The 22581-nt window shown below is 38.9% G+C and overlaps 1 protein-coding gene across 1 annotated transcript; it reads left to right on the plus strand.

The window, feature by feature from the left end:
* The first annotated feature begins 909 nt into the window (after positions 1 to 909).
* LOC113775457 lies at positions 910 to 9995 on the plus strand. The gene is made up of 3 exons (XM_027320346.1): positions 910 to 1108; positions 1390 to 4550; positions 8191 to 9995. Exons 2-3 carry the CDS (start codon positions 1437 to 1439, stop codon positions 9700 to 9702), a joined length of 4626 nt encoding a protein of 1541 aa, XP_027176147.1. The 5' UTR covers positions 910 to 1108; positions 1390 to 1436; the 3' UTR covers positions 9703 to 9995.
* The last annotated feature ends 12586 nt before the right edge of the window (positions 9996 to 22581 follow it).

The following is a 22581-nucleotide window of genomic DNA, read 5'->3' on the forward strand; positions in this document are numbered from 1 at the left end:
ACCCACGTCCAACCCCAAGGCCATATTGACAACAAATAACATCTGGTATATACAAATATATCACATATATATTAGTAGGAGATTTCTTGGGGTATTATCTTATTTAGACACAAGTAGGGATGGCAATGGGGGCGGGCACCCTTGCGGGGAGTCATTGGGACGGGGTTGGTGGCGGTGGGGCGGGTGGGGGGAATTTTTTCCCCCCGTTTGAAAATATATATGTATATAATTATATATATATAATGATATTATCAATTATACTACTAATTATACATGTCTATTAATAAAAATTATTAATTATTTATACTAAATTTATTAATACATTTATGTTAAATTCCTAACTACACTTAATACAATAACATTTTTTTATAAAAAAAAACACAATAATAATTTAGTGATTGTATTTGTATCAAAAGTGAAAACTTGATTATTTTAGTTATATTTGTTTTAACAAATTAGATTATATTCAAATAACCTTTGTTTAATTATTTTTATAAGTTTCAATTGTGAAGTTACAATGAATAATAATTTGGTGATGTGTTGATATTTTAGTACTTGATTATTTGCTCAAATTTAATTATAATAAAATTATATAATAAATTTTTTTTAACTTCACGGCCATGGGTGTCCCCGCGGAGGAGGCGGGGGACGGGGTGGGGGCGGGAGGAATTAAAATGCAACGAGACAGGGGTTGGGGGAGGTGTCCCCCGCCCCACTCCCGCCCTATTGCTACCGCTAGCCACAAGCACTTCTAATGGAATCATATCCATCTAATCCTTTCCTGCAGATCATAACTTGTAAAGGGCTTGATCTAATGGATTCGATTATTTGTCCGATCAAATATAAACCAAGATCCGAAACAAAATCTCAAAAAAGATAAAAAATTAATTCACCTTGGAAAAACAGAACAGGAAGGTTGACCGAACCAAAAAGAAAAGAACGGACTTTTCCTTTTCCACATTGCCTTTTCTCTTCTTCGATCACTTTATACAATTATTCGCATACATTCACAAAGCTCAGCATTATACGAGTGTTGTCACAGAAGATCATTACTTTCCACTTCATTTTCTTCTTGTATTTTCTGGGATTGATCTCCTGTTTCAAGCTGGTAAAGTAATTGTTTCCAATTCTTTTTTTATTAAATTTTTTCATTCATTTTTTTTTCTGCCACTGTAAAAGAAAAACAAATCTTATCTTCCATAGTTTGGGTTTTGGGTACTGATTGCAATATTATCTGATTCTACAATTTTGTTCTTCCTCACTTAATTCTCTGATTCTTTAGGTTGGTTTTTGGTTTATGTACTTCATAATTTAGTTTTCTGTTTGAGATATGAATTGACTTGATCTTACGGAACTGGGGATTGTTTGTAAAAATGTATTTGTGTGCAGATTATCAAAGATAAAAGAAGAAGGGAGCGTTTCGAGAAAAAAGAAAAATGGCTGTTGAAATGTTGGAGATGGTGGTTAAAATGAGGAAAATTGTGATCTTTACGACCAAAAGATGTTATAGATCATTTTGCAGTCATCCGTTCCTTGTGGGTATGCTGTGTTTTTTATTATTTCTGTACAGATCATCTCCTTTTGTGTTTTCTTTACTGGTGTCTGCTTCTCCTGTTCTTGTTTGCACTGCTGTTTTGCTGGGCACCCTTTTAAGTTTTGGGCAGCCGAATATACCTGAAATCGAAAGAGATGAGAAAACGAACCATGAGATTGCATCTTTGAGAACTGGGGTATTTGGGGATGATGTTGTTGTTGAGAAGAATGAGAGCTACAATGTTGAGAAGTTCACAGATAGGAGAGGGGATGTGGTAGAGCAGCTAAATGGTGTTGCAAGTTCAATTGCAAACAGGGCTAGTGAGCTTCATCGAGGTGATGGAGTGGACTATGGAGCTCCACTCATCAAGGCAAGGTGTCAGGATATTGAATTTGAGAATAGGCTAGTTGCGGAAGAAGGGAGAAAATTACGTGATGAGGGATTTGAGGAGAAAAATGAAATAAATGATGACAGACCAGTTGATGGCAATGCTAAGACAGATGATGAGGATCTTGAATTGGAAAATGATAAATCACCAGCTGAATCCTTTGATTCTGAAAGGGTGAATGTAGATTCTCTAGATTCTCCTCCTGGCTCACCTTGGAAACATGTCGAGGAAGGGGAGGAACGAGAAGAAGAAGAGGAGGAGGAGGAGGTAGAAGATGATGAGGCTTTGGATTCTGGGTCTGATAGAGCTGAAAGTTCCTCTCCTGATGCTTCCATGGCTGACATAATTCCAATGCTTGATGAGCTCCACCCCCTTTTAGATGAGGATGCTCCTCAACCTGTTTCATTGTCACATGATGTCTCAGATGCTGCTTCAGAACGTTCTCTTAGATCCAGTGACAGCAGTAGTGAATCAGATGATGATAATGATGAAAAGCAGGAAGATGCGGAAGCTGCTGATGAGGAAAATGATGATGGCGATGATGAGGATGAAGTACAAGGAAACAGAGAGGGCCAAACAAAATCTGCTATTACATGGACAGAAGAGGATCAAAAGAATCTCATGGACTTGGGGACATCTGAGCTTGAAAGGAACCAGCGTTTGGAGAGTCTTATAGCAAGAAGAAGAGCACGGAAGACCATGAGCATGATGGCCGAAAGGAACTTGATAGACTTGGACAGTGCCGATCTTCCTTTCAATGTCGCACCCATTTCAACTGCAAGAAACAATCCTTTTGACCTTGCTTATGATTCCTATGATGATATGGGACTTCCTCCAATACCAGGATCTGCCCCATCTATTTTACTGCCAAGGAGAAACCCTTTTGATCTGCCTTATGACTCAAGTGAAGAGAAACCTGATCTTATGGGAGACAGTTTCCAACAAGAGTTCACCTCATTTCAACCAAAAGAGCCCCTCTTCCGGAGGCATGAGAGTTTTAATGTAGGGCCTTCAATCTTTGGCCCAAGCAGGCAAGAGAGACAAGACAGCAGGTTAAGACCATACTTTGTCGCGGAAAGGATGGATTCAGATGGAGCAGGCTATTCATCTTTTCAAAGACAATCCAGTGAACTTAGTGACTCCAAGGCAAGTTCTGTTCCTGAAACAGATTCTGTGGCTTCAGCTGGGGACATAGATGAGAAGTCCCTGGTTGAAGAAAATATTTCTCATCAGGCAGAGGCACTGAGTTCAGTTCCTGAGGTGGTGCTGATGGACCCAGCTGGAGATCTGGATGACAAGAACCTCTCTGAAGAAGATATATCCCAAGAATCAGATCTCATCTCAATGAAAGAATATAAGAGCCCCACTGAAGAGGATATTTCTCATGAACAAGAGCATATCTCCAAGATAGAGCATGTCTCGGAGCATGTTGGACATGGAAGCCAATCTTCTGAAGAAACAGACACCTTGGAATTGGACGAAATTGAGCACAGAGATGTGGAAGCGAATGGGGTCAAAGTTGGTTTGCTGCATGTTGATAGTCATCACAAAATTGAATCACTATCAATTGAGGAAGGAAGCTTTTCCAGTAGCATGGAATTGGATCAAACTGAAACTTGTTCAAATGCAGAAGCTGTGAAACAAGTATATCAAAGTACTTCAAGCTCATCTTCATTGTCAGATGTGAGTGAAAGGATCTCTTCAGAGAGGGAAGTAGGAGGATTTTCTAATCTTGTGGAAGGATGCATTGATGTTGGTGAAGAGGCTGGTGTTTCTGCAAGGCCTTCAGAAGAAGGGTCAGATTTGAATATGGCCCGTGATACTCCACAGAAGGAGCCAGTTTATGATTCAAGTCCACCTGCAGTTAGGAAGAACTGTTCTTCATCTTCTATGTCATCTGACTTTCATGTGGAAAAGGAAATGCCAACTCTGTCAATTAAGAGACCTCTTTCTTTTACTGAACGAGAATCTGAATCTGGTAAGGAGGAGAGGGACAAGAATGCCTCTGATGATAATGATATGTCTGCATCGGTTGCTTTTCCAGTAGATGAAAATCAACGTGAAACTTGGATGGCAACTGATACAAGTGGCAACCACATGATCGGAGTTGATTTGTCAGGAGCTGATGAAGTCTCTAACAGCACAAGTGCTCCTGAAGCACCTGAACCACATGTGAAGCTTGCTTCTAGGGACTCAAAATCATTTCAGGACACTGCTGTCAAGGGAGATCTTACACATCAACGTGGAAGTGAGCATCAAGCTGATAACAGCTTCGCTTTGGTTGATGCAGATGTTCATCTTTTGGTCCAGAATGTTGTTCATTCAACTTTGGAGTCTATGGCCACTTCTTCTGAAGATCAAAAGTTTGTTGAGTCAGATGAAACACCTTCACTGGCTGTTAAGCCAGTTCTGCATGCCAACATGCCATACACTGTCGGTCAATCTACAGAATACCATCCAGAGCATTCAGTTGGTGATGATGTTCATGTTGAAGGAAAGGAGAAACAAATATTTGCACATGATCAATTTACTGCAGAAGAGAAGCCTACAACTGAATATAGTGAAGAGTTGGTTTTCTTAGACAAATCTAGTGATGAAACCTATTCCAGGGCTAATCATGAAGGGCAGGTTAGTCTCCCTCTCCCCCTTTCTGTATTTGCTTCCCTTGTGTTGGTGGTTTTAAATCTATTCTCTATTTTCAGTGCTTTTTTCATTGATGGATATTCGGACATTATGGTTAAATTGCCCAACATTCACATTATCGCTGCATATAAAATAATTAATTAGGCATATGTTGCCAGAAGTTCAGATCAGCAGTATGAGTTCTCATCAGTTTCAGATGGAATCTCTTTTTCCACTGAAATCAAGTTAGATTACAATATATGTCTTAATAGTAACCGCTCGCTGGTATTTTGAGGCATTAAAAAAAAATGCTTAGATAATCAAATTTGTGAGCTCTATTCATTTGGGCGCTGAGATGACTGTCTTTGCTGTGCTCCTTTCCCCTTCACAACTATCTCCTTTGACTCAAAAAGAAAAAGAAAATATACCAGTTGTTTTGTTGGCATGTGGACAGATATTCATAAGATTCAGTGTCCTGTGAAATAGAGGAGGTAAGGAGCAGATGCCCATACAAGCCTTGGGCAACTTCTAAGAGGGTTGTAATAGAAGTCAGTATTGAATCTCTAAACACGCTGACACCTTTTATTTGTGTAGTTGCTCGATTTTGTTATATCATATGTACTGTGGTCCATAGTATAGATGCTTCCTTTATCTGTGAAGAATTGTCACTTTTTAGAGTTGCTACATTTCTCTAAAAAAGGATTTATATTTTGTAGTACAGTTGTTGACCCAAGTAACAATATTTTTCAGTCATTGTTTTGGGTAATTATTTTTACTATCATTATCATTAGTTGTTCAATTCTGCATTAAATAAATCATTTTCCTTGATTTTAGCATTCTATTGTTACATAGTCTAGCTGTAAAGATGTAGCTCTAATTTGCTAGTCCTATGAGCAAATATGACGTGTTGATTATACATTTTTTCTTCCAAGTCGTTTAAGCAGACATGCACAACATGCCTGCTTGCCTTACTGACTGACCCATCAATGGAGTTTCATGTGTCTGACATTAATTAACTTTCAACTGTCAATATCCTTGTGGGTTCTCAGACCTTCATTCTTTTCTAGTTTGCCACATTATGACTTATGAGCTTCCTTCGTCGTCTTTAACCTATCTCATTTTATTTATGCACATTACCCTTTAATAGGCCATAAATTATGAAGGTTGGGAGCCATATCTGCTACACCAAGTTGTGCAGGTTGGCTTTAAGAATAGTTGCAGTAAATCCTTGTTTTGGAAAGGGAAAATGACATGTTTCATCCCTCACATTTCACAAAAATATTCTTTTCGTCCCTCACTTTTAAAATGAAGCAATTTCATCCCTGACATTTAAAAATTAAAGCTATTACATCCATGAACCTAATTTTCAATCTGAATCAAACCATCCAATAATCCAATAATAAATTTCGGAGATATAATTGATAGGTCACTCGGTCAATTTCATCATATTCACATGACATTTATCAAACCAAAAAAATAAATATTATAACATAAAGGCCATTATTTGTTTTGGAATAGTCGGGTTTTTCTTTTGGGTAAATCTTTTCATGCACCGTTAGTATATTCGCTTGCGAGTCTAAATGTGTATCATAAATGTGTTTAAATTTAAATTGAAACGATATGGTAGGTACATAAAACTATCAGTGTATACAATGACAATGTAGGAATTCAAGTTGAGTTATATTCAAGTTGAGTTAACCAAGTGATCTACCAATTATACCTCCAAAATTTGTAATCAGGTTGATAGGTGGTTTGATTCAGATTGAAAATTGGGTTTAAGGATGTAATAGCTTTAATTTTTAAATGTCAGGGATGAAATTGCTTCATTTTAAAAGTGACGGACGAAAAGAATATTTTTGTGAAATGTAAGGGATGAAACAGGTCATTTTCCCTTTTGGAAATGCTGAATTCTATACACGACTGATTGGAACATTTGGTTGTTAATGGAGGAAAAGAAGTTCATTTGTCCAACATGCTGATAAGTTATAGAGAGGCTATGTGTCAAGGTATGCAGTAGAGTTGGCCAGCGAACATGAGCACTTATACATGATTTAGGACTGCCCAAGTTCTACTGCAACTTATATCTGCATAGTATTCTTTTGAAGTAAATTTTATTCTTTTAAATATTATCATATCAGATAGCAACCAAAAAGTTTAGGTCAGATCAAAGTTTAACATATGAGCGATTGCTATCAGCATCTCAAGAGAACAAATAAATAAATAACAAAAAAGTATGGACTCCCTGATTGTCATCCAGGGAAGATGTCATTCAGAGTCCAGTCCATTAAAAATTTAGTTTACCATGTTTAATATGCTGAGATGTTGCTATACCAATGTTAGGAAAAGCATTGGAACTGTATATTTGAAATTTTAAGTAATTAGAACTGAAAGGAAAAAGAAAAAGATAGCCAGAATGGAAAAAACTCATCTTACTGGCTTTTCTGTAAACAAACACTAATAGGGACTTTGGTTGTAGATAACAAATCCTGTAAGAGGGATTTTGTGCTATCATAAATTTCAAGTAACTTAAACCTTTGACTAGCTGGTTGAATGATATTGTGGTCTTTCATTGTTTAAAGAATATGCAACAATTTGATATATGACTCTTGAGATTGCTATCATTTTTATTGTTCCATGGGGATGGGGAGATGAAATTGTATTCTAGTTTTGTAAATCAAGTGGAAAAGAAACAGTTACATATGTTTGCAAAACTTGTAAAAGAGTAAATTACAATAAGCTCCTTTGAGTTTACTATTTTGATAAAGAACATTTCTTTGGGTTTCTGAAATTATGGATTGGCTCCTTCATGGTTTGACTGACAAACTGGAGGAATAAATACCATTTTATTAATTTCCGAATAGGGGGAAAAAAGAAGAAAAGAAAAGAGGATATACTTGAGATGGTACAAAGGGGAATTCAACACAGAATAGGAACAAATGCTTCAGGAATACTTGAAATGGGTTGTCCTCATGATCATGGTGATTTGCATAGGGAGGTTAGTGTAAAAGGACAGATGAAGAGCTTTTTTTGAGATGCTTTGGTCTGACTTAGGTACAGTTTCCATCAAAGTCTCCTTCTAGAAGCTAATAGATCATTACAAGACCTAGAATCAACAGCAAACTTCTAGATCTTGATGATGATAAAGTCGTAGATAATGATATTGAGGAAACTCAGATGAATCCATATTCTCAACTTGGAGCCTGCCACCTGTTTCCTATTGGAGGAAAAGATGTCTATTCCAAATTCAATTATTCGGTCACCAGATCCAGCTCAGTTATTGATAAAGTGAATGTGCAGTCACATCATGTAAAACACGAATTTGTTCTCCATAAATCCAAAGGATGAAAAGGTGCTGAAAATATGGAAGAGTCGTTATATTTGTTTTCTAGTAATTCAACTTAGACTGGTAATATGGTTGCAATTCTATTTTGTACAGAAGCCTTAGTTCTCAAATGGCAATTTTTTATGCTTTTTGAGTGTTGGAATGCAGTTTTGTGCAATACTCAGTCCTTTTTCTTTGTGTTAGTAAAATCAGTTCCATAAAATGTACTTCTAGCGGATATGAGAGTGGAATATGAAATATACTTCTAACTTCATCATGATTTGTGCAACTCATAGCTTCTCTAATTTTTCTAACAAAACTCAGGAGAGTGCAGTTATCGCTGAGGAGATAATTGAAGAATTAAGCTCTCGAGACAACTCGAACATCACAAGTCCCCATGAGCTTGTGCAGGAAGCTTCAACTAAGATCAACTCTCCAACTAGCCCTGTATCCATTTCCATTCTGTCCGAGACTTATGAAAGCAGAGCAGCTGAAGCTTATTCGGATATTGAGAGCAACAGTGTTCATAATTTTGGAAATGATGACCGGCTTCAGGCTTTGGAGGACATAAATTTTGCAGCAGAGGCAACTATTTCTCAAGTTAATGTGGAAGATATTGAAAATGATGCAGATGAGATAAAGGAAATTGATGAAGTATTATTATCAGAATTAGATGCAGTTGGTGATTTTAGCATAAAAGAACTGCTCACAACCTCAAATGAATTTGAAAAGCATGTGGGTTCTGTTGAAGAGGGTTTTTCTATCTCGGATGATACTATACGTAGCACTAGCCCACTTGATGGTGACTCTATTAAAATGCATGAAAGTATCTCTATACCACCTGTGATGAATGCATGGCCATCCGAGGAGGATGATGTTGCTCAATATGTAGAGGAGATTAAATGTATCTCAGAACCTCAAACGTCTGTGACAAACACAACTGAGCTTGCTAACTTATCTAGTGGGAGTTCAGTTGAGGGAGTTCAGATTCACATAGATTCCAGATCAACAGAACAAGAGATGTTGCCAAGACAAAATCAAATTGGGCTTGCAAATCCCTGCACGAAACAAAATGCAGAAGAGGTCATGCTTGATATGCCAGTGATTGAAGCACAATCAATACAAGATGTTGAGTCCAGCTTGAAGATATCTGAATTGATGTCAGCAGAAAAGGTGGTCATGCTTGGAAGTACTGAGATTCCCCCTCAAAGTGAAGCCAATGAAGCAAGCAGTTCCGGGATGCATGTGCTTGAAGCACGAATGCATCTAGGTGCTGAGCTCACCTTTGAAGATACCACTCCGTTTGGCTCCTGGGACCATGGACTGCATGAAGGGTCAAGCCCTTCTGAGCATAAGATGGATTTTCCACCAAGTCAATTAGAAGATGCTGATTTGGATCTTAGGCAATCCAACAAAATTGGCGTAGAGAGAGAGATGCTGCCTGATTCAATTAGTGATGGTTTGCATGAGGCAGAAATTAAATATTTGGAACGAAAAGATTCAGAGTTGTATATTTCAGGAACTGGATCTCTAAAGGATCCAAGCTTGGATCTGAGACAAGCCTCAGAACATCAACAAGATAAGGTGCTGGAGTCATCAGCATTATTTGAACAGAATGAAGCAGGCACCTCAAGATATCTGCAGTCAAATACAAATGAATTGGGTGTACAAGAGGAAAGCAATGGTGCTGATGAAAAGCTGGATCTAAATAATGTTGAAAGTCCTGAAAGTTTGAGTACTGATCTTGCTAGTAATCAAGGGGAAAAATCTCACAAGTCAAGCACTAGATCTAGCTCTAGCTCTGATTCAAGTTCAAGCGATTCTGATAAAGAATGAGAGCATGATTCAATAACTGAGAAGGAGAAAGGGAGTGCTTCTCGAAGTTGGGTTTGAGTTTATTCTTGGGACTGGTATTATAGTGGGTTGTTCTTAATTTCTGAGGAATTGTGACTTGGGTTTGGTTTATTGTGCTTGATTGAGATGATTGATTTTTTCAAGAATCAGGCTTGTTTCGAATTCTTGAAGTATGATATTTTCTTCTTCGAGCAGTTTTGGCATTTTCACCATGTATTGCTGAGTGTAAATCTAAGATGTCTTCTTCTTGTTTAACAAATCCCATTTTGTTTTCACTTCTCTGTGTTATTTTCTCCATCGGAGTAGATTCCCTGATCTGAACTGCTAAGCGGCAAGGAAAATAGAGATTCTTTGTCCAGCAACATTTCCAAATGTTGATGGAATGCTTTCTGAAATATTGCATCACACGTCTGGGGATACGATATTGTCAATGGCAGTTAGCATGCACCTTTCTTCACATTGCACTAGAGTACCTCTGCCCATTGTTCCATTAACCTTACCTCAGTATTATGCGAGACAGTAATTTCAGTGACAAATTTTAGACACAAATGTGATTTGGAAAAGCATAAAGAATTAACTTTATTGATCCACTTGGGCTGCCTTCGCAATTATGTGAGATTTCACGTTCCCTGTCAACTTGAATTGTTATATTATTATTCAAAGTATAAAGAAATACATGTCATCGATCGACTTGCACTACAAAAAGTAGAAAAAGTATAAATTTAAGGTAAATTATAGTAACATCCTTTTAGTTTTTACAAAAATCAGAGACCTTCTCTCTTGATTTATGAATAACAGCTATATCCTCTCTTGTTTGTTAGATAACATAAAAAATCTCCCACACTCTTAATTAATTGAGAGAAATTGATTAATTTTGTTATAAATTCATTTTAAGATCTCCAAAATGTCCTTATAATTACATAGTAGATATTAAAAAAAATAAGAAAAGGGGGCGGAACTAAGTTTTCTTTTCTTCAAAATTTATGGTTGTAAAAATTTGATGACACCTAATTCTTTGCATAACCATAAAAGTTGGCCCTCCATCAATTTTTTTTCATTGTTCGAATAAGTGCTTATATATTTAGAAGTACATATAGAATTTTTTTTTCTAACTCAACTTCGCAACTTAATTGATGCCTTGATGCTATTATCTAATGCTCACGTGTGGATGAGTTGCGGTTCCATAGGATCAAAAGATTTGTTGAAAATATGTGTGAACAATGGAATTTTAATTAATTTTAAAAATTATCATTGGTCTATAAATCATGTTTATGATTTATTTTTTATCCAATTGAATATTGCCACATATCATGCACACTTGGAAATTTGGCTATTCGACAGCTAATCATGTCTCTTTACATGTCAAGTTGAGGTGTTTCGACCAATTAAAATTGTTGAAATGTCTTTGCCAATCAAATTATGCCATGTCATATGTCTCTATGACTTGGCAAAATTATGGATAAATATCTAAATAATTATTTCTTTATTAAAGAGATAATATTTAGAGTTATTTAATCAATGTATATGTCTTATATATTGCAATGGTTCGTCCAATTAAATTGTGTCATATCATATGCCCTTACAAGCCTAATCAATCAAGGAAATATTTATTAATATTATCTCTTTATTAATAAATATCAAATGAAGATATAATATTTAAAGTGGTATAATTCTGATATGATTTCATGTTTTGAAGACAAGCAAAGTGGCATGCGTGGTTTCAAATTCCACCCTATTCTACAGCTATAAATAAGGAGTCTTTCCACTAAAACTCACAAATCACATATCTCATGCTCCCATATTTTCTTGAAACTCCAAGGCTGTGAAGGTTCTGCATCTTCAAGGTCTTCAAGTTTTTCAAATATCAAGACTTGAATCTTCAAGTATTCAACTCCATCAAGTTCTTCAAATCTCCTCGGATTAATGTTTACGGAGAAGAATCAAAGGAAACTCTTTACAAATTAGAGAAAATTTCGAAAATTGTAACTCGCATATTTTCTTAAAATGCATGTAATTCATATTTGTCATATATTTTTCATGTATTGTAATTTTATTGCAGACTTGAATTTTATCGCATACAAATTTCTTGCATGCCTGGTAGGACCATCTCTGCCTTCCATCTCTTCTCTTTGCATATCCAACCGCCTATATCAATCAATGGTTCTGAAAAACAACAAATCCATGACTACTCGCTCTAAGGCTACTATTACCAAATTCGCTAATAAGGCTGCATATGATGATGCTACAAATACTCTCTTGCTGTTAGACCTGTGACAAGAAGCATGATAAGAGTTTCCACCCAAAATAGTATGGAAGTTCCATCTGCATCAACTTCCGTCTTTGGTTCAACATCACCAATGATCTCTTCTCCGACACTGGGTCCATGGATGTTCTTGCCTCAATCGAGAAGACCCTTGCCATGCTTGAGTTTGGATCTAGATCCAAACTTTCTAAGCATGAAGATGACCTATCAAGTACTAGATCAATATCTTCTCATGAAATTGCTGAATCAAAACTCCTTGTTGAAGATTCTGCAACATTTTATACTTTCTCCACAATGCCTGCAATGATGACAAATATAGCAAGTTTGGAAGAGCAAGTCATGAACATGTCCAAGATGATGGAAACGATGATGAAGCACATCAAAGACCAAGATGCGCTCAAACCAAAAAGATTGAGCTACTAAAGGAAGTTGCATGAATTTCATGGACAAGCACGTGAGACTTCCTCGTCCCAAGGCAAAGATAAAATAAAAGAAGTATACGTCACCGATAAAGGAACAATTCCGATAGAACAACTAAAAGAGTTTTGTTGAAGATGTGATCAAAGTCAAGAAAGAGAAAGGTTCGAAGGCAAGTTTCACTTACTTCAACCCTTATACTGCAAGGATTGACTACTGTATCTTTGATCTATTCCAATGGTGATCTTGACTACTGCTCCCACTTGCTGATGAGTGGATTTCTTCTCCAATTGACTCTGAAGACTTGGCTTGAGTTTCCCTCTTATTAGTTACTTTTACAAACTCTTGATTGTCTAATACTTTAGTTTCATCATCCTCTTTCCCAAAAGTTGCTTAAAACCTCTTGCACATCTTCTCTATTAAAGTTGTCTACCTTATTTCTTTTGCTATCTCTTGTTGATAGTCCTTAGAAGAACCATCCATCAAGACTATACTTTTTAAGTGGGCGTCAATGTATTTTCCTTTCTTTTTGTTGATACTTGAAGAATTGGTAGCAATATCCATTCCAGTCGTCTTCATTAATGCCTTGCTTATTTTCTTTGCTTCAGTATTGCCTTCATGCATTGGTTCGTCAATAGGGATAGCCTTACACTTCTTTGGTGATGATGGTTTTCTATTTTTCTGGGGAATTTTGACGGTGAGCTTAAAAGCATTTGGAGAGACATTGTTCGATCGTGATGACTACCAAGCATCATAGTCCTTTGTGATCAAAGAGTGCTTCCTTTGTATAGGTATAATAATTCTGGATTGTATTTGCGTGCGAACTGAGGAATTTCATAGTTAAATAGCCTCTCCTAGAGTATAAGTATGAGTGATCTCCTTCAAGTTGTTCAGTATGTCTTGACAAAAGCCAAATTGCCTACTAAATCTGTAAGAATTGTAGCTCTCAACAATGAAGAAATTGTAGCTCTCAAATAACAAGATCGCTGACTAATGAAGTAGTTTACAAGTCTTGATGATAAGGATCCATTGTCAATCAATACCATCTCTTCCTTCTTAGTCCAACAAAGTCTCAAGAGTGTCAATCAGTTTACTTCTTTAGGCCTCTCCTCGGCATCTGATCTACCATAAAATATTGCTATTTTCTCACCACTAAATCTTGTCATGCGAGCATAGTGGCCTCTTACTTGAATGTTTTCATAATACACATCAAAGTATTGGCCAATCCAAGCATAGAGATAATGGATGGGGGAAATAGCTTCAGATTCTTCTAGATTAGGGGCGTGAACGATCTCCCTCAACCCATGATATATACCTGCAAATAATGGAATTGCAAGGCAAAACTTCTTTTTGGTGGCCATTAAGCATGCTATCTTGAAGACACTTGGGGGAATGCAGTCGACTTTCTTGTTTGGCAAGAGAAATTTGCAGATCCAACATGTAACGGACACAACAATATAAGCCTTTTTCCTCAATGATTCTTGAATATTCAAGGTATCAAAAGGAATATCATAATCTTTTGTATCTATGAGGTGATAGGATCTCACGCTCTCGGAGGATTGTGCGTCAGCTTGGGTTTTGATGTTGTCTTTCTTCTATTTGCCCTATCTGGAGGAGCTTGGTATCTCATCTCTCCTTTAAACCAAACGTGGATCCAGTCCTTAATTTGCACTCCTTGATCATCCGTCCAAAGATGATAATATGCCGAGAAGAAATGCCTGCAACTCTTAGGAAGAAATGGTTTTCCTTTTTTATCAATATTGAGAAGCTCCTTAACTGATGGGACAACTTTGTCAAAGAAAGTCCCTTCAAGGGAAAGACCACCAAGTCGATAGAGATCCCAAAGTGTGATGGATAACTTCCCGATAGGTGTATGAACTGTGTTTGTTGAAGGACTATCACAAACTTGCCTAAAAGGTGCTGGTGCATTAGTTAACCCAAACGGCATAACCAACCATTCATATAAACCATGCGTAGTTTTAAAGGAAGTCTTCCATGCATCCCCTTTTTTCATTCTTATTTGATGGTAGCCACTTTTTAGATCAATTTTAGTAAAAATTATAGCTCCATGTAGCTCATCCAGCATGTCATCTAGTCTAGGAAAAGGATGGTGATGCTTTACCGTTATAGCGTTTATGGCGCAACAATCGGTGCACATCCTCCAAGTTCCATCCTTCTTGGGCACAAGTAGAACGGGAACGGTGCATGGGCTCAAGCTTTCACGTACCCACCCTTTGTCTAGAAGCTCACCTACTTGACGTTCCATCTCTTTAGTCTCCTCAGGGTTGCTTCTATAAGGTGGTCTGTTAGGCAAGGTTGTGATATGCTCCTCGGTCAACTTGTTCCGAGACTCGTAGCACGATTGCCCAAGGACCTAGACGGTTAATCAACTCGCTTGGATTGCGGAACCTAGAACCAAGAGGGACGACTCAATTTGGTAGGAGGCGGTAGAACGACGACTCCAATTGAGGTGGTTACTCAAGTAGATAGGCCGGATGAACAACCAAGGACGGCACACGAGATTGCTCAAATAACCCTTGCCTTGCAAGGAAGAATGTACTCTCGAAATTGTAAGAGAACAAACTGAAATTTTATTATCAAAAGTGTCTAACCCTTTGCTTGTACAAAAGGCGCCTTTTTATAGGCTAGAAACCTAGGAGCCTAATCCTTTGTGGTCAAGGATTGGTGGTCCATCTACTTAACTAGAAAGGGAAATTCGGTCCACTCTTTGAACAAGTGTGGGCCGATTATTCAACTCCAATAACTAATGAAATTAAAACATGACTAACAATGCTAACTAACAACTAATCACTCGATAATGATCAACCCGACTTGCAAGTTAAACGACTAATGGTGCAAGGGTTCGGCCCACTCCTATTAGTCACATGCGTGGTTCGCATTTGGCTACTCATGGGCTTGGATCAACGTGTAGACAACTTGTTTAACCCCGTCCAAGCCTTCAATGTTCCTATGGACCCCTTGTTGGTTTTGAACAACCCTAACAAGGGTTTGAAGAGACTCTTTGAAGCGCTTGGCCCGTGCACGTGTAACTGGGCCCAATGGAACTCGCACTTGTTCATCACCATCACCATTCGTGCACACATCAGTCCCCTGCACTTGAGAAGGATTTGTCCTCAAATCTGGATCATCTTCTTCAAGGAACGGACTCAAATCCGCGACATTGAAAGTCGAACTAACATTGTATTCTCCACAAACTGAAATTTTATTATCAAAAGTGTCTAACCCTTTGCTTGTACAAAAGGCGCCTTTTTATAGGCTAGAAACCTAGGAGCCTAATCCTTTGTGGTCAAGGATTGGTGGTCCATCTACTTAACTAGAAAGGGAAATTCGGTCCACTCTTTGAACAAGTGTGGGCCGATTATTCAACTCCAATAACTAATGAAATTAAAACATGACTAACAATGCTAACTAACAACTAATCACTCGATAATGATCAACCTGACTTGCAAGTTAAACGACTAATGGTGCAAGGGTTCGGCCCACTCCTATTAGTCACATGCGTGGTTCGCATTTGGCTACTCATGGGCTTGGATCAACGTGTAGACAACTTGTTTAACCCCGTCCAAGCCTTCAATGTTCCTATGGACCCCTTGTTGGTTTTGAACAACCCTAACAAGGGTTTGAAGAGACTCTTTGAAGCGCTTGACCCGTGCACGTGTAACTGGGCCCAATGGAACTCGCACTTGTTCATCACCATCACCATTCGTGGACACATTAGTCCCCTGCACTTGAGAAGGATTTGTCCTCAAATCTGGATCATCTTCTTCAAGGAACGGACTCAAATCCGCGACATTGAAAGTCGAACTAACATTGTATTCTCCAAGTAGCTCCAACTTGTAGGCATTGTCATTGACACGTTGAAGCACTCGAAAAGGTCCATCGCCCCTTGGGGACAACTTGCTTTGGCGTTGCTTAGGGAATCGTTCTCTCCTTAAGTGTAGCCAAACCTAATCTCCAGGTTCAAAAATCATCTTGCGACGATGCTTGTTAGCTTGCTGAATGTATTGCTGAGTACGCTTCTCAATATTGGCTCGAACAGCTTCATGTAACCTATGCACAAATTCAGCTTTTTTTTTTCCCATCTAAGCTTGTATGCTCAGAGGAAGGTAAGGGTGCCAAGTCAAGGGGGGTTAGTGGATTAAATCCATAAACAACCTCAAATGGTGAGTAGTGTGTTGCACTGTGGACAGTTCTATTATAAGCAATTCAACATGTGGCAAACACTCTTCCCAAGACTTAAGATTTTTCTTAATCAAAGCCCTTAACAAAGTCCCAAGTGTACGATTGACAACTTTAGTTTGTCCATCGCTTTGGGGATGACTAGTGGTCGAAAATAAGAGTTTAGTGCCCAGTTTAGACCACAAAGTCTTCCAAAAGTAACTCAAGAATTTTACATCTCTATCAATAACAATTGTGTGAGGCATACCATGTAAACGCATAATTTCTTTGAAAAATAAGTTAGCAATATGAGATGCATCATCAGTTTTATGACAAGGGATAAAATGAGCCATCTTTGAAAATCTATCAACTACCACATAGATGGAGTCATTACCCCTTTGAGACCTAGGCAGTCCCAAAACAAAGTCCATAGATAAGTCTACCCAAGGATATTTTGGAATTGGCAATGGGGTATACAAGCCATATGGGTTTGTTTTAGACTTAGCCTTATGGCAAGTAGCACATCTACCAACCATGCGTTCAACATCCCTTCGCATGTGTGGTGCTCTTGCAACATTGCTAAAGTCTTAACAATGCCAAAATGTCCCATGAGACCACCACTACATGCCTCTCAAACCAACAAGTCACGAATGGAAGAATTAGGCACACACAGCTTATCAACATAGAACAAGAAACCTTCATGCAAAAAGTATTTTCCATGGGGGTTCTTAGTGCATGATTTAAACACTTCACCAAAGTCAATATAATGTTCATAGAGTTCCTTTAACATCTCAAAGCTAAGCAACTTTGCATCAAGAAAAACTAGTAAAGAATGTCTACGAGATAGTGCATCAGCTACAACATTCGTTTTACCGGTCTTATACTTAATGACATAAGAGAAGGTGTCAATGAAACTTACTCACTTGGCATGCCTTTTGCTCAATTTCGGCTGCCTCTTGAGGAATTTCAAAGATTCGTGGTCCATGTGTATCACGAATTCCCTTGGACGGAGGTAGTGTTGCCATGTCTCCAAGGCTCTCACAAGTGCGTACAGCTCCTTGTCATATGTGGGGTAATTTAGTGCCGCACCTCCCAACTTCTCACTAAAGAACGCACAAGGCCTTTTGTCTTTCATCAACACAGCTCCAATTCCTATACCAGAAGCATCACATTCAATTTTGAAAGTCTTATTAAAGTTAGGTAATGCTAAAATAGGTGCGTGTGTGGGTTTGTCCTTTAAAGCAAGGAACGAATTTTCTTGTGCTTCTCCCCAATGGAACTTGTCGTTTTTCTTCATCACCGCGGTCAATGGTGCTGCAAGGGTGCTGAAGTCTTTGACAAAACGCTGGTAGAAGCCAGCGAAGCCGTGGAAGCTTCGCATATCCTCGACTGTTTTTAGAGTCGGCCATGGTTTGATGGCTTCAATCTTTGTTTCGTCTACTTTGATGCCCTGTGAGCTAACAGTATAGCCTAGAAACACAAGCTCATTAGTACAAAAGGTGCACTTCTTAAGGTTCGCATAGAGGCGCGCCTGTCGAAGTGTATCAAGTACCAATCTTAGGTGCTCCATGTGTTCATGCATGTTGCGACTATAGATCAAAATATCATCAAAGTAAACAATGACAAATTTCCCTATGAATTGCCTTAAAACATGGTTCATCAATCTCATGAAAGTACTGGGTGCATTTGTCAACCCAAAGGGCATGACTAACCACTCATAAAGACCATGTTTGTTTTAAAAGCTGTTTTCCACTCATCTCCCTCTTTCATCCTAATTTGATGATAGCCACTTCTTAAATCAATTTTAGTGAAAATAACAGCACCATCGAGTTCATCAAGCATATCATCTAATCTAGGAATGGGATGACAGTATTTAACAGTTACAGCATTAACAGCTCGACAATCAGTGCACGTACGCCAAGTACCATCCTTTTTTGGAACAAGTATAACAGGCACAACACAAGGACTCAAACTTTCTTTAACCCAACCCTTACCTAATAGGCCATCAACTTGCCTTTGGAGCTCCTTAGTTTCCTCGGGTCCCATTCGGTAGGCGGGTTTGTTGGGTAATGATGCTCCAGGAATCAGGTCTATTTGGTGCTCGATCTCTCAGATGGGTGGTAATCCATCAAGGACCTCATCAGGGAACACGTCCTCGAATTCCTACAACAAAGCAACTACACTGGAAGGCAAAGCCTTATCGAGCACATCAACATTCAAAAGCACATGTTTGCATATCATGAGCAATACAGGCTGATCAGAATTCACACATTTCCTAACATCCTTAGCCTTAATTATCATGTTTTGCTTCCTAGTGTTCGAACTTGTTAGAGCTTGATCATTTGTGACACTAAGGGTAACGACCTTGCCCTTGGCCGAATGCTCACTTTTTGAAGTGGAGCAATTTCCAAGTTCGGCCGTTTTTGTTTCCTCTTTTGACGGTCCAAGTCACATTCTCGTTGCAATTTAAGTTGGTGCTCATATACTTGTGCAGGTGTGAGGGATGTTAGGACCATGCGTTTACCATTGTGCAATAGAGTGTACTTATTAGACCTACCATCAAAGGTAACAAGCTTATCAAATTGCCAAGGTCTTCCTAAAATGACATGAGTAGCATGCATAGGGACAACATCGCACACAACTTCATCAATATAATTGCCAATCGAGAAAAGAAGACGTACCTGTTGTAGACACGCACTTCTCCCTCTTCACTTAGCCATTGTAGTCAGTACGGGTGTGGATGTCTAGTCGTAGGAAGTCCCAAGCTTTCCACCATTAACAAACTGGCGACATTGGTGCAACTTCCACTATCAATGATGAGACTGCATACTTTGTCACTTACTTTACATCGAGTGTAAAACAAGTTCTCTCGTTGCAATTGCTCATATTCTTTGACTCGCGCGATTAACACTCGTCGTGCCACCAAGCAACCAATTTCACCTTGAGTGGGTGAACACTCTTCCTCGGCCGAGTCATTCTCCAAACAGTCATCCTTGGTCAAGGTCGGCATCTCCTCACAATCGTCGTCATCAGATATGACTTCTCCAGTGTGAGTGATGAGCATGATCCTTTGATTCGGACATTGAGATTGGATATGTCCGAATCCTTGGCACTTGAAGCACGTAATGTCCCTACTCTGAGGCTTATGAGTCTCTTGAGCAGGCTTTGAAGTGGACCTGGATGCATCAACAAACTTGTTAGGGGTAGAATTGGAATTTCGATTAGGGAAGTTACCTTGTGTTCGGCTAAAAGTGGGTGGTGTAGCCAAATGTCCAGCTTCATGTGATGCTCTTCTCGACTGACTTCCCTTCCAGACATTCGGATTTGAGGAGGGATATGGTCGGCCACCTCTCCTCAATTTCTTTCCCCTTTCGGCCTTGATGGCTAATTCAAGTAGGTCGCTCATGTCCAAGTAGTGTTGTAGTTCCAAGGCTTCTTGAAGGTTAGAGTTTAAACCTCTAAGAAACCTTGCCATTGTGGCCTCACTATCTTCCTAGATATTAGCCCTCATCATGGCCATCTCGATCTCCTTGTAATAGTCCTCAACACTCATGTTGCCTTGAGTGAGAGTTTGTAGTTTTGAATGGAGATCGCGGTTGTAGTAGCTTGGAACAAACCTCTTGCGCATCATGGCCTTGAGTTCACGCCAAGTTCGGACTTGCGGTTCACCATTTCTCCTCCGTCCAGTCTGTACATGATCCCACGAAATGAGTGCATAGTCGGTGAACTCAACAGTGGCAACCTTCACCTTTTGTTCCTCGCTATAGTCATAGCAATCGAAGACCATCTCAATCCGGCCTTCCTATTCCAAGTAAGCCTTAAGGTCACTTTTTCCTTGGAAAGTAGGTACTTGGATTTTTAGTCCCTTAAGCACGTCCTTAGTAGTGTCCCTTTTAGGCCTCTCGATTTTTTCTTCTTCCTCACTTGCCGAGTAATCCTCATAGTTTGGCCCTTTGGTACCATTTGGATGTCGATTGTGAGATCTAGATTGAGAGCCCCTTGTGAAGCTCTTGGAGAGTTCATCAAAACGGTTGTGCATTTCCTCCATTTGTTGCTCACTAATCTGCTTGAGTTCAGATTTCATAGCATTGAACATCAAAGTGTAGTCGGCGGTTGGGTTAGCTTGCTCCATGTCTTTCGTTTGCCCTGCAAAGTGTTAGTGACCAAGAAAGTAATATAAATAGAACCTCACTTCACTCCCTAAGTGTGTCACTCGCGCTCGTGTTTTCACTCCAATTCACTCTAATGATCTTACCACAATTCTTACTTTGCCGGTTTGAGTAGTTTGAGAAACGCCGCACAAGGTCCTCAAATTGTTCACCAAACTTCCCACAAGAGTAACCAAGAACAAGACATAATTTTGGAAACAATTTGGACACGGTGGAGTGTGGTTTGGAAGCTTCCTAAAGGCGGACAGATTTGGAAAAGTGGCGCTAATGTGAAAGGGAAATGAACAAAACCCTAGTTTCCTAAATTGAGAGGACTTATTCAAGTGAAAATAGGAGAGTTTCCTAATTGAATTTGGAAACAAGTTAGTTTTTGGAAACCTTTTGGAAAACTTTTTCTTCTTGTAACAACTTTTAGGAACTTCCAAATTCTACTCCAAGAAGGATTGCACAAATTAGATTTGGTTCCAACTCCCAAAAAAAATTCGGTTGCTTTCTTTCTTTCTCTTGTTTTGTTTTCTTGCCAACCGATTCTTCTTTTCTTTCGTTTCTGTTTTTCTTTTCTTCTTTTTTTTTTTTTGACTTGTAACGAACAAACACAACACAAAGCTTTGACCGATTGGATTATTTTCCAAATTTGCTTTCGGTCAATTCAATTTCACAAGACACCTTCAAGAACTTCAAGCTCCTTCAAGAACTTTCAAGGAAGTTATCAAGAACTTCAAGAATTTCAAGAGTGTGTTCAAAAAATTCAAGAAACTCAAGATTCTTGTAGGTTCTCTCAAGATTCACAAATTACCAACAAGTTTCACCAAAATCCAGATTTGAAAACCAAGCAAACACGTTGGACAGATTTTGGACAGATTGGACAGAAAACCAAGAACAAGATTGGACAGATTTTGGACAGCAAGACACGACAACAATGGGACTTACGACTCCACTTCGTTTGGACAGATTTGACAACTACGGACAAACTTTTGTTTTTACCAAGCAACAACACAAACCCACGGACGCAAGTTCGGATAGAAATTGAAAGCTACGACAAGGTACAAACACGGGCAGAAATTTGATGCAACAATTGACACAATTTCGGACAGAAATTGAAAACGCCAATAACGAAACAACTTCAGACAGATTTGAACACTTATGGGCAGACTTCAACAACGCAACAAGTGATCATGAACTTCGGACAGATTTCAACAATGGAATAAACAACAAGTAAGTTCGGACAGAAATTCAATGCAAAGGACGGAACATTGCACGACACAACAAACAACACGGCAGCGAAAAACAAGGAACCGTAGAACGAACTAAACAAGAACAAGGAAGTGGATATAACGAATTGATACCTCAACCAGCTCTGATACCAACTGATACGCTCCTCGGTCAACTTGTTCCGAGACTCGTAGCACGATTGCCCAAGGACCTAGACGGTTAATCAACTCGCTTGGATTGCGGAACCTAGAACCAAGAGGGACGACTCAACTTGGTAGGAGGCAGTAGAACGGCGACTCCAATTGAGGTGGTTACTCAAGTAGATAGGCCGGATGAACAACCAAGAACGGCACGCGAGATTGCTCAAATAACCCTTGCCTTGCAAGGAAGAATGTATTCTCGAAATTGTAAGAGAACAAACTGAAATTTTATTATTAAAAGTGTCTAACCCTTTGCTTGTACAAAAGGCGCCTTTTTATAGGCTAGAAACCTAGGAGCCTAATCCTCTATGGTCAAGGATTGGCAGTCCATCTACTTAACTAGAAAGAGAAATTCGGTCCACTCTTTGAACAAGTGTGGACCGATTATTCAACTCCAATAACTAATGAAATTAAAACACGA

This window comes from Coffea eugenioides, chromosome 6 (assembly GCF_003713205.1).
Source record: "Coffea eugenioides isolate CCC68of chromosome 6, Ceug_1.0, whole genome shotgun sequence".
In the NCBI taxonomy this organism is placed as follows: domain Eukaryota; kingdom Viridiplantae; phylum Streptophyta; class Magnoliopsida; order Gentianales; family Rubiaceae; genus Coffea; species Coffea eugenioides.

What these genes read in the sequence shown, in the direction of transcription:
- LOC113775457 (XM_027320346.1), top strand. Translation starts at nt 1,437, where the DNA reads ATGGCTGTTGAAATGTTGGAGATGGTGGTTAAAATGAGGAAAATTGTG. An exon ending in GGGCTAATCATGAAGGGCAG is followed by an intron (nt 4,551 to 8,190) that starts GTTAGTCTCCCT and finishes AACAAAACTCAG; the next exon opens with GAGAGTGCAGTTATCGCTGA.